Source organism: Corticium candelabrum, chromosome 14 (assembly GCF_963422355.1).
Source record: "Corticium candelabrum chromosome 14, ooCorCand1.1, whole genome shotgun sequence".
Taxonomy (NCBI): Eukaryota; Metazoa; Porifera; class Homoscleromorpha; order Homosclerophorida; family Plakinidae; genus Corticium; species Corticium candelabrum.
The window spans coordinates 1,163,121-1,175,975 of record NC_085098.1 but is presented as its reverse complement, the minus strand read 5'-3'; the positions used below and the strand labels follow the sequence as shown (position 1 = coordinate 1,175,975).

Here is a 12,855-nt window from a genome sequence, read left to right as displayed (position 1 = left end):
AATGGCGATATATACCATTAAATGCCATGATTGATATCAACATGACTTCCTAGACTAAGAATTTTGACGACCTAAAATTTTTGGAAACTCGTCAAATGACGAAAACTAGTGAGACTTAATGGAAGACCAGCGCAAGGAGTTAGAAGCAGTGATACAAGAATATGAAACTGTCATGTGGAGACCAGGACAGCCATTGCTTGTGGTAGAGGTAGGGATTGAACACAAGTTGTAGTTGAAGCAGGGGGGTAAAGCCTAAGATGAGTAAGCCACGTCGATTATCACAGGCAGAAATGGTGGAGGTTCGAAAGGAGATGGAGGATCTACTTCAGCAAGGTCTTATAGAGACTTAGTAGCCTCTGGTCAGCCCCAATTGTGTGTGCTAAGAGGAACAATGGTCAGCTGTGACTAGCAATGGGTTATAGAGCTCTGAATGCTCAGACAATTTCAAATTCGGCTCATCCGATACCATTGATAGAAGATTTGTTGGATAGATTGGGCAATGCTCATTTCTTCTCTACCCTAGATTTGAAATCAAAATATCATCAGATGCCTATTAGAGACAAGGATAAAGAACTGACAGCATTTGTGGGGACTGTACCAATGGAAAAGAGGCTGCTCGTTTGGCCTGTCAGGAGCCCCATCAACATTCCAACGGATCATGACAGTAATTTGGGTGATAGTCAATACGAGGAAGTCTGGATGATGTTTTGATATGGGGTCGAGACTGGAGGAGCACATGAATTGTTTGCGAGTTGTCTTAATCAAGATTAAGACAGTAGGAATTGTACAGTCTCCAAGCAAGTGTATTTTTGGAGCTAGACGAATTGAATACTTGTGTTATGTAATAGAAGCAGGACAGGTAAGAATTAAAGAAGAATGGGTAGAACAAATTTGGAAGCTGAAACGACCAACAACAGTAATGGAGTTGAGAAAAGCTCTTGGAGCATCTGCAGAGATGGATTCCGGGGATGGCAGAAATAGCAAAAACTCTTGTATGGAGCTTTAGAGAAGAATGGAAGACAGAAGCTGATATGGACAGAAGAAATGAATGCATTCATGGTATTGTAAGATAGAACAGCAAACTTGAAGTTTGAATATTCAAAACTTTTTGAAGAAGTTTGTTTTAGTCGCAGATGCTACTCTTCATTCGCGTTGACCTGGTTGACGGAAGTAGGTAATGAGAAAGGTCAGGCTCTAGGAGTGCTCTTTAGATCTTTATTGTTAATTGTATTGGTCTAAATGGTGTCAGGTATACATCATTGTAAACATTGAGAGTACAGAGACTATCACTGACAACGACGTAACGTTTAGTTAGATCACATCTTTAAAGATCATTAGTGGTTGCAGGAAACTTTGATATGCAGATGTCGTATCACTACAGCTCTCGCTGCTAGATTGATGTCAACCATTTCCACTTAGAAATGGGATGTTCTGCGGTTTTGAATGATACCAATATCGTCTCTCCAGAACATCGCGTAGTGAAGTTATAGGGAGTTTACGATCAGCCAGGTTAAGATGAATAAAGAGTAGTAATGAAGCCATTGGTGCAATGTTTGCAAACAGAGAAGGTAATCAACTGACCGGTCAACTGAAACCAATAGCTTTCTTTCATCATACACTTACTTCAGGAGAGAGACAGTATTGCACAACAGATAAGAACTCTTGGTGGTTGTTATGGGCAATTAATTAAGAAGTTTAGAGTGTATCTGGGCAAGCCATTTGATTTAATTACAGATCATTAGGCATTACTGTGGTTACAGGCACTGGACATGGAGGACGACGTGGACGATGGTTAGAATTATTACTACAATATGATTTCAAGGTTATACACAAGGCAAGTTGCAGTTTTACAACAAGGGTCTGATGTCACTATGAAAGAGGAGACGTCAGAGTTGTTTGAGTTGGATACTATCTGACAAGGGCAGTCTAAGGAGTCTGAAGTAGATCAAGTTATCGAAGCAATCCAGAATTATAGCACATGGATAAAGAATGGCACAATAGTGATCTGGGGAGAGCTTATTCTAAGGGACGATTACAGTTGACTGCCGATGGGATATTGAGATTTGTGAATTATTGGGGTAGAGCAACATGAAATCACTCATTGGGTGTTAAACAGGAGTTGTTGATGGTACTACCAAATCTTTGAGAAGACGCTTATTCCTAGTGCATGATTTGCCCTTGTCAGGTCATATGGGACAAGTGAGAACATGGGAGAGAGCTCGTAGAGCAGCTTGGTGGCCTGGTATGAAAGATGTGATGACATATGTACAAGGATGTAATAAGTGTCAGTACATCAGCGAACAAAATTTCCTGGTAGAGCTCCATTATGGAATACAGATATTCCAGGATGTCCTTTGGACAAAGTTCGAATGGACTTCTGCGACCCTTCAATTCCAGATGGAATGGAGTACATATTGGCTAGCCAAGACATATTCAGCAGATACTGTATTTTAATACCAACAAGAGATTGTAAAGCAGAGACTGCTGCACAAGTATTTCGAGAGAGTTTGGTGTGCCAGTTTGGAATTCCTCTCATTGTACAGTCAGATAGAGGTACTCATTTCACAGCATTGGTTTTTCAAGAGTCTTGTAGGCCTTTAAAGGATTAAACACAAATTGAGTTCAGCAAATTACCCACAATCTCAAGCCCAGGTTGAGCAACAGAATCAGCTGGTGGATAGTATTTGTTGTGCAATAGATGATGAGCCATATTTTTGGCCTAGACCAGTAGAGGTAGTGCAGTTTGCATATAATACCGCAGAGAATGCTACCACTGGATATGTACTCTTCAAGAGTTATTGTTTGGTCAGGCATCTTGACGTCTAGAAACAGTGTTAGCTAGACAGCTATCACAATCAGGAAGATTGTCAGACAAGGATAGGAAAAGTGACAGGACACACAAGGAAATGTCTAGGAGGCGAGTGTTAAATTCGATTCAGAAAATGGACAAAATATTTAGAAATGTTGAAGGCAGATTGCACAGTGTTAAGAAAACCGGAAGGTACGAGCTATACAACGAGGTGTGTTCCATATGAAGTGATCAAGTGGTACGAATGAAGTTATCACCAGCGGAAGGAGACTAGGAAAACTTTCACTCTACAAGAGCACTAAATATGTGATAATCGACAAACAAGGAGACACATAATGGTGTCGTGAAATGGAAGGGACAAACCCACGAACTGTTTAAAGGCATTACAACGACCTAGAATTAGCTCAGGAAGGAACAATAGCAGAAGATGACTATTATGACCCGGGGTATCACAAGAACAGATAGAGCAGCCTGAAGAACATACAGGACAGTATCCAGTGAAGCAAAGACGTGATGTGAGACATCTCTCACTGGACTCATATGCTAACAGATATGAAGAGGCCGAATATCAGTGCATGGATGATGATGATGATAATGATTTTTATCAAACAAATGCATAACGCTACTCATGACACTCTTCCCCCGACAAGATTAGGTACGCCGTCCAATTAAGAATATGTTGGGTTTGCCAAATATAGATTCAGTCTTGTGTTGTGTTACCGAAGCCTACGCTAGCAAGTCATCACACATGCATATACAGACATTGTATAGTGAGACGTTCTGCAGCTGTTGAGATGCTCTTGAAGTAAACGATTTTTCTATCCATTGCAACTCTTGCAATGGGAGACACTCAGCAAAATGATTAGAGCACTCTTGGATGTGCATTTGTTATGCATCAGTGTTACACAACACTGGTGGTGACAATATATAGATATCACCACACTTTCTTAAGTGACGTGAACTGCAAGCTCTATATTATCCAGGAACATGCAATGAACTGGATGTAGCTCAATTGGAGGATAAATCTAACGTACAAGGGTTTACTGGGGAACGCTGGACAGCTGGTAAGTACGTTTGTGTTCATGGAACCAAGTGAGCACATTCTCACAAGAGTTTTGCTGTGTGATCATCCTGACCATGCATGGTTACCACTAGCGTGGATAAGGTCAATTTACTTAGTACAGTGAGCCTCAGATTAGATGACACTTTAATACATCTACAAGAACTGTGCTATGGTTTGGTTGCTATGGCTACTCAAACTGTGAGCTGCAAAGCGTCCGAATCTTTGCTTTTTGTGAGAATACAGAAAATGTACTACTGTAGCATGATCTACAAGCGTTGTTTGTTAAAGATCCTTTATTTTAATGACCTTGAAAACATGTATACAGAATTCAAGATAGATTGAAGCTTTTCTGTGCACAACATCTGGACGTTGCCCTTTAAATCCATTGTCTCTAGCAAATTGCTGGAACTCTCCTGAAGTATATTGTGGTCCATTGTCAAACCTACCAATTTCGTGTCTAGAAATAGTTTCTTTAGGTGCTGGATCACTTCTCTTGGTGTTATGTTCTGCAGTGTTTCCAATTCGGCATAGCATGAGAAGTAATCTATAACAAATTGATATATAACGTTGTCTTGAACATTAGTAGGTCAGTGGTTATCGTCTACCATGACAACTTTGGAAATTCTGTGGGAAGGAGAGGTTCTGTTGGGTTGTTCCTTCTTCGCAACAAATTGCGCACTTTTCCACATACTCTTTGAGCTCTGTGCTTGTCCCAGGCCACCATACTGTTTGTTTACGCTTTCTTGGCTATAAAAGGGAAAGTCCAACAAAAATGAATCGAGCTTGTGTGAGTAGATATTACCAAGACAAATTGATTGATCTAAGTTACTCCATTATCTACTCTTTTATAACCGAGAACGAGCAATGTTTTTGATGTGGCCACGCACCTCCTCTCCGCTTCCTAGCCGATTAGGTTCTGCCCACTGCAAAGGAAGCAATGTGTTTACAGACGACTGCTACGATACATTGAGAATGTCGAATGTGAATGCAAAGATACCGTATAAGATGAAACATTGGCAGGAATTTATTTTGGTGGTTTCCTAAGAAATTATGGGAAAAAGCATATTGGGAGATTTTATTTTGGCTGTTGGACATCGTTGTTAGATAATTGATATATGTACAATATTTCCCACCCACTAGTGAAGTGCTCGCATCATGGAGGAGTTTGCGATTGAAAGCTGTGATCGTGTGCCATAGCGCTTCATGCCTGATCCATGTGGGTGATGATGGCAACATATCCCAGTGGCCAAATTAATGGTGGATTTTATATTGGCGCTCACTGAAAAATTTGCGAACCCTCCAAAATATATTCCTTGCTGATACTTCATCTTATACAGTATTAGGAAGATCTACTTTCTCGCCGTCAGTGGTACAGTAAAGTGGTGTCAGTAGAGCTGTTTTTACGTCAGACTTTCAAGGAGAATTCCGCGTTACTACGGTTTATCTACAGAATGTGCTGCTGCTTGAATGATTGTTTATCCTTGCTCTTTCATGCAGATCGTCGTCTAGCTTGTCCTACAGAGGATGTTTCTATTTTACATTTGGTCTGCTCACTTTCTTTTGCTGCTGATCAGATGTGCAAATAGAAACGTCCTCTGTAGCACACTCTAGACGGTGATCTAAATGTTTCTCTTAGGATATATTAAAAGAACAAGGATCAACAATTTTCTAGGTAAGCTGTATTAATGAGGAATTCTGCTAGAAAGTCTGGCATAGTATCTTTGCATTCACTCTCGGCATTCTCGATATATTATAGCAGTCGTTCATAAACTCATTGATTCGTTTGCAGTGGGCACAGCTTAAATGACTAGGAAGCAGGGAGTAGCGCATGGGCGTTGCACATCACAGAAACATTGCTCGTTCTTGGTTACGAAAACAAAAATAACTGAGTATCTTATACCAATCGATTTGTCTTTGTAAGAATTACTCATACAAGGTAATTAAGTACGTTTTTGTTGGATTTTCCCTATAACAATTCCCATATGTTTGTTGTGTAGACACATCAATATTTCTTTTTTCAACCCTTTAGGTATTACCAATCTGCATTCACTCAGTAGAAGGTCATCTTGAATTGTTAACGTGGGTGCTGCTTGCATGTATAGGTTCATTTCTTTACTGGCTCTGTGCTCTAGGCAGTCGTCTCGTACACAATTTCTTCTTTGATTACATATTAGGTTTTGTTTTTAAATTTCTCTTACCTGTTCAAGTCTTTTGTCTGTTACTGTACTGGCAATTGACTAATGGCGTGAAGGAAGGGCTGAAGAGGAAAGCAGTGTGGGCCCGCACTTCTTTGGTATGCCTGGGGAAAGTCTGGGACTATCTCAGCATGAATTATTGAATTGGTCTTGTCATTTTATATCCCTTTTTGTCATTGAGTAAATGGTAGTTTTGTACATAGATATTGTGCTTGTTGTATACTATCAGAATTTTTGGTTTACTAATTTTGGATCAATTGTTTATGAGTTTCTGTGATAAGCGTTTGCTGAACAGAATGAGAGCCCTGGCATTACTAATTGTTGAATTTCTTGGTATGCAGTAGAAGAATGAATGTTGTAGTCTCATTAAGTTTTAAATTTAAATAAGGCCGCACCGAAAAATTGTCTGATTGGGGTAACAGACAGTGGAAAAAGACGGACAGGCGGGCAGGCGGCCAAGCGAGCAAGCGATTGGAGTTTTTATTTTTAATTTTTTAATTATCTAACTTAGCGTCTTGTTTGGAGGAAGCGTGTGTAGTCGTAGTTCACATGCTGCATGAGTACATCGTCCACTTGATTACCAAATTCAACCGTCTGCAACACCCCACACAGACTATAGTCACCAGACACACGAAGAATCTTGCCATCTTTTAAAACGTGTGCCCCTTGGACAAGGATATGCACAGGGCAACAGAAACATCTTATTTCTCAGCATGTGCATGCGCAAAAACAGCGACCGTCCAAACACATCGCACTGAGTGCATCGTCCAGTCGATCACTGAATCTAACTTCCTGCAATACCTCATGAAGACACAGTCGCCAGACACACGAAGAATAAAAACTCAGTGGCCCTCCAAACACGGGCAGTCGGGTTACCCCAATCAGACAATTATTTTGGTGTGGCCTAAGTAAGACTCATTCTTTTCATAAATGATCTTTTCGTCAATCTGCAGTTTCACTTTGTTGCTTTGATCATGCTGTTACTTTACTAATGTTGTTGCAATTGTGCCTGCTGGTACGTTCAGTGTACCTGGTATTTGTCATGCCCTTGAGCATTGCTGAACAAATCAGATTCTAGTTAGAACTTTTACTTGTTACATTTATGTCATTAACATATATTTATCAATGTGAGCTAAGTCTAATTAGACATTACTGTGGGAAATATTCTTTCAAATTTTATTGTTGTTTGCTTGTTTTATTGGTATGCTTGTCAGCATTCCAGTGAATAATGTTTTGTAACTTGTGAGACAAATAGTCTATTAGGGACTTCTATATTCTATACTGCTTGTATTTGAGTAGTCTGTCTACCAACTCAGTCATTTTAGCAAGTATAGCTAAATTCTTTATCAAGCCATTGGGTGTCTGGCAGAAGCAGGAAGCGAGCAAACAAAATCAAGCAGAATCATGAAGGATAATAATATCTGCTACAGAGTTACTTACATAAAGACAGTGCCTCATCTCATTTGAATTTGCTATATTTGTATTGTGGCCATTCATATTCTTGTCTCAAACAATTATAGTAAGCAACAGGATACTGATCCTGTTTAGGTATTGTCAGCAGTTAGTTATCTGAATTTCTATTAGTAGGTAGTGCTTCTACAGTTTACGTAAGTACTGCTTTGTAGAAGCACTGTGAACAGGTCTTGCAAAACGCCAGAATTATACTAATGTAATAGAGATTCACATTAGTGATAGTGATGTGAAATAGATTAGTTTTTTCCAGATATGCTGCTAACACAGCTTATTTTGTCTAATCTAGAAATTGTTCAATCGTCTTGACACCAGTGATGCCCAGCTGCTGACTGTTCTTATGTCATTGCGCTTTGTGGCTGAAGCAGTGCCAAGTCTTGTTCTTAAACAGAGACAGGAAGTCATCACCGATTTTGTAGTTATGCTGCTTGCTACTGATGTGGTTAGTGTTGAGACAATTGTTGTGTAATTGACAATTGTGTGATTCACTTTGTGGAGCTGTTGCTTGTTATTTTGCTTATTTTGAAGGGACCTGGTACAAAAGGCAGTAGTTGGTGTGAGAAAAGCAAATTGTCAAGAGAAACAAGAGTAAAGGTTAGCAGTTGTGAACAGTTACTTTGGTATGAAAGAGACATGATAATTAATAATTATCCATCACAGCTAGAAGTGATAATATATAAGTAGTAGCTGCTACAACATGCATACACAGTGATAATACTGTTGTTGGATTGAAACATGGACAGGATAGGGTGTGGCCAGTTGGTGAAGGTAACACATGTTACCCCAGGCGGCAGTCTTGCTTACAGTGGCAACTGGCCATTTGGCACATTGTTACTCTTGGTGGTTGTGCTTACCCTATCACTAGTGTATTTATTATAGATGATAAATGACAGGTTTGGGCGGGAGGGTAGAGTAGACTGAAGAGCAGTGGAAAACAGCCAACACTTACACTTAGTCAGCCAATAATGCACTGGATTAGGTAGAGTGGTGCAGTTGGGTTTCTTCTCACATGATGTCAGCGTGTAAGCCTATTCTAACCTAATTGATATGTAGTGCTTGTAACTACTACAAAAGTCACAGCTTTTTGTTGTATTGATTGGTGCTGAATTTTTGCACGAATACGTTGTTTTTTATCACTTTGTTTTGGGAAAATTGTTTGCTTGCTTAATGGTGCAAATCTAGTGCTCAGCATATAAGCATTGTCTACATCTACTTGTTTTTCCATCTTAATAGTAGACTCCCAGATCATATCTCGGACATCGTTTTATCTCAGACACCTCTACGCCTTCTGCTTGCTGCGATCTGCATTTGTTTTGTTGCTGTATCGCTAGCTCCAGTGTTGACCAACTTTGTGGCTGAGAAATGTCGGTAACTATTGTACCGTTGTTCCAACAAACCTCTCAGAGTGTTTTCGTCTAATAGTCGGACACTTAGCATCTAATCTCGGACGAATGCTCCCATGTGGGAAAAGTAAAGGTATCTCACCACTGGTTGGCTTGTTTGAGAGGTAGACGTCTCTTCTTTCTTCATCTGTCATATCTTCACTCTACTGCTTTCCTTTCATTTCTCAGACTCGCCTGCAGGATGCTGGCTCACGTGACCTAATCTTGGACACCTTAGTGAACAAGTCTAGTGTTCTGCGACCATGGAATGACAACACTAAAATATTGTAGTGATTTGATGGGTTTATTCAAGTTGGTAGGATCTTGTTGTGAACAGTTAGACCGAAGTCGGGGCGATAATGTACGGGAACTTGAGGATAGATGGAGACTATGTGGGCGCAGAAAGAAGTGCAAGATCAAGCCATTTTTTAGACTGAAATACTAAGGTCGAATTGTCACTGTTAGCAAGTCACCTGGATTGCCTCAGTTCACAAGGGAAAGACTGCATATAGCAAGAGAGCCTTCTAATTTAATTAATTATAGTTTCAATAACTAATTTTCACTTTTGTACTTGCACTATCTGGAGACGTTATGTGGGCACACCAATGAATACACGTTGTTGTTAGCAGTGGAAATACAATAAGCACTCTTGTACATACATGTACTGCGTGAGCATGTACAGTATGCAAACAGTGTGGACAGGCTTCGATAGTCTGCTGTAATCAATTGTCAGTTGGGTGTCATAAATATAATCCTAGTGATTATGTGATACATAAATATACGCCACTGATGCTGTGGGTGTCCATTTGTACTTTTGTTTCTAAGAGGGAGGTGACTATAGCAGTTACAAGGAGATTTTAATCTTAATTAACTTAAATTCTTTCAGCCTACTATGTTGGTTGTCTTGTCTGTTAATGTTGCGTACTAAAATGTACTGTATAGTATCTGGTGAACTGTGATAAATTATGTTAGGCATGATGTGAGAGCAGAACAAGATGTTGTCAGTTTGAGACAGCCTACTCAACCCACACGATCTGGTATCTCAATACACAGCCCTAGCACTCTGAAACACGCTTCCCATAAAATACAGATACTTTAGGGCACTGGTAACAGGTGTTCAATTTTCTGTTGTGGTAAGGTCTGTCAGGACGAATTGAGACTACCTATACAGTATACTAAGCAACCCACTTTACATCTTCCATGCATTCCAGAGGTTGTTCACAAGGCTGCAAATACACCAGAAACTAAGATACGTCTTGATCAGTGAGGAAAACTTGGCAAATAAGATTACAGAAAAAGCAAGAGAAAGGAAAAGGTAAAAAAGAGCAAATACGAAAGAAGAGAGACAGGCAAAGGAGCAAAGGAAGAACCTAGAAAGCTTTTCAAAGGAACAAGTTGAAATAGTTCACTCAAGAACAAAAGCAAAGCCACAGCCATTGAATGGCACAGAGAGAAAACTGACTGTTGCTCTACTATACATATATATATATATATATATATATATATATATATATATATATATATATCTGTCAGCTAGTGATTAACTTAGCTACAGCCAACACCATATACAAAAATAATTCTAGAAGAGCAATAATCCATTTCAGAATCTCATCAAACAGAAAAAAGAAGCAAGGTAACTGCTGTAGAAAGCACCTGATAAGAGTGATGCAACACTTTGGTTGTTTCATTAAATGAAGGTGGTAGGTTAGACCTAGCACTCTCTCTATGTGAATAGGAAATCTGCAACCGACTAACAGCTGATGATTGGAATCTTTGTAGAAAGTGTCACCATCTTGGAATAGAAAATGTACTACTGACGTAAAAGAGCCCTTTTGTTGTTCAAACTGTAACTATAATTAATTACATCCTATTCATTTCTAGCACCTTATAGTTAATCAATATTTTTAATTACCAGGCACTTTAATTATGAGTTAATTAAGGACTCCTGTTATTGGGACAGTAAGTTATTAGTGTTTACAATTAATTAATATTTAAAAAACACTAATTAATTAATTCAATTTATTACTTACAACTGGAAACATTATCACAGATCATGCAATGGCTTGTCCCAGTGGTGGCTTCCTTTGTTGCGCCATAATGAAGTTTGAGATTTCTTTGGCCATCTGCTCAACTAAGTCTGCAGCCAACACAAAGAAGCTCGTTAGACATTTCAGCACGCGGTGTTTGGGCAGGTTGTTTGGAGATGTTTTTGACGTCTTGGTTTTTAAATTGTCTGTCTTGTGCTTCCTCGTCACTTAATTCACTTTTTTCGTCAACATGAACAAGACAAACATTGCAAATACGAGCAAAGGGTTCTTCAGGTAGAACTTGTGTCATTCATGCTTATCGTACTTTCCTGCATTGGAGGAAATGGCAGAATAATAACAACTTTTGTCAAAAACTAGCTTTAATGCTTGCAGAAAGAAGGCTTAATTTCACTTACTGCCGCCGAGGGTTGTCTCAGTGTAGTGGCAAGAGTTTAAAGGTGCACTTTGGAGAACTGCACAACGTGTAGTGTGCAGCATAGTGCACAACTGAAATAGCTAGGTCCAGAGATGGAGAGTGTTCACAAGAGTGTTCCTGTGTAGGGATGAGTGCCTTGTAAACTGTTAGAACTTGATCAACAACAGTGTCCATGCATTTAACACCAAAACTTTCTTAAACCCTAATTTTCTTGATTGTTGTCGTACGGAAATATATTGCATGTAAAGAAGGTCAGTCTCTAGAAAGTCTGAAAGTAGGACGACGGTTTCCACAGTGCTTGGAGTGACAGAAACAACAGCGACACCATTTCTGGGAACTTGATTGCGTCATGTTCAAGTGATATGATCTTGTCCCAAAAATGCTGTACTTGGCAGACAAAATTCTTGAAGTGGACTTGTCAGTTTTAAGTTATGAAACGTACATCTGTCGGGTTTGCTCTGAGATAGCGCTCAGATGCCCAACTTCATTGGTATGGAATGCCCATTAGTGAGTGAAGGTGGAGCCAATAGCCTAGCACATATCTCTGCAGTGTGACTTTAATAGTAACTTAGCTCTAATTTATTTCTAGATTGACAATGTGCGTATATAGCTTACGTAGTTAACATATGGGCAATCATATATGTAGTATACATATACTGTTGTTAGCTCTTGTGATGTAGTCGAATACTGTATATCAACAAAGTTTCGTAAGTGGAAATTTTCATAAGTGTCCAAATTTGCCATTTCGTAAGCAGCAAACTTTCTTATGCGTTGCATTGATGAAGTACAAAATTGTACTAACGGCAGAAGTCACGACTGCGTGACCGGGAGTCGTACTCAACGAATGTACTACACTGCTACGCCCAGCTCACGGCAGGGTCACTCGTCTTTTGTACTCCCCTTCTGCTTGTGATACAGACTGTCAGTAGACATTGAATAACGACATCTCTTTGGGGCTCATAAGCATGTTACTAAATTCCAAGTTGTGGAATCTTTGTTGTACATTTACAGTGCATGGCAGTCTTCAGAGGGGTATTTGGCAGTGTGAGTTTGTTGAACATAGCCACATTTCTGTGCAGAACATTAACACGAAATCAACAGGAAATCAAAACCACAGCGCCGTGCATAAATATCTACGAAACGCGTAGGCATGTGTCCTATCTCATCAGGTGTGTCTGTCTGGCACGCGTTGTACTATTTGAAGTGTTACTAAAACCGAGAGCAGCAGAGAAATTAGTAAGTATTTAACTTTAGTAAACTTGAGAATGCTTATGAAATTTACGAAAGTTAAATACTTGCAAAATTTTGTTGATTTGCAGTATTCAAATATACCACGGTTTTCATTATTATGTCATCATCACACTCTCATTAGGGTAAGTGGGGTCTTTACCCTCAGCTGGGTGCCCACCAACCTGGCAGGTAAGTCCCAGAGAGGTACATGTTTTCGTGTAATCCATATGGCACTAGTAACTG

The 12,855-nt window shown here is 39.6% G+C and overlaps 1 protein-coding gene across 1 annotated transcript in view; it reads left to right on the top strand.

The window, feature by feature from the left end:
- Nucleotides 1-411: 411 nt before the first annotated feature.
- LOC134189909 (uncharacterized) overlaps nucleotides 412-12,855 on the top strand; it is a 30,494-nt gene continuing 18,050 nt past the window's right edge. Inside the window, exons 1-11 of the mRNA XM_062658306.1 lie at nucleotides 412-693; nucleotides 767-859; nucleotides 1,761-1,791; nucleotides 2,186-2,275; nucleotides 2,338-2,553; nucleotides 3,793-3,901; nucleotides 3,965-4,070; nucleotides 5,902-5,968; nucleotides 6,047-6,165; nucleotides 7,827-7,979; nucleotides 8,066-8,131. Of these exons, the coding sequence (XP_062514290.1) occupies nucleotides 412-693; nucleotides 767-859; nucleotides 1,761-1,791; nucleotides 2,186-2,275; nucleotides 2,338-2,553; nucleotides 3,793-3,901; nucleotides 3,965-4,070; nucleotides 5,902-5,968; nucleotides 6,047-6,165; nucleotides 7,827-7,979; nucleotides 8,066-8,131 (1,332 nt within the window). The remainder of the gene's footprint in view (nucleotides 694-766; nucleotides 860-1,760; nucleotides 1,792-2,185; nucleotides 2,276-2,337; nucleotides 2,554-3,792; nucleotides 3,902-3,964; nucleotides 4,071-5,901; nucleotides 5,969-6,046; nucleotides 6,166-7,826; nucleotides 7,980-8,065; nucleotides 8,132-12,855) is intronic.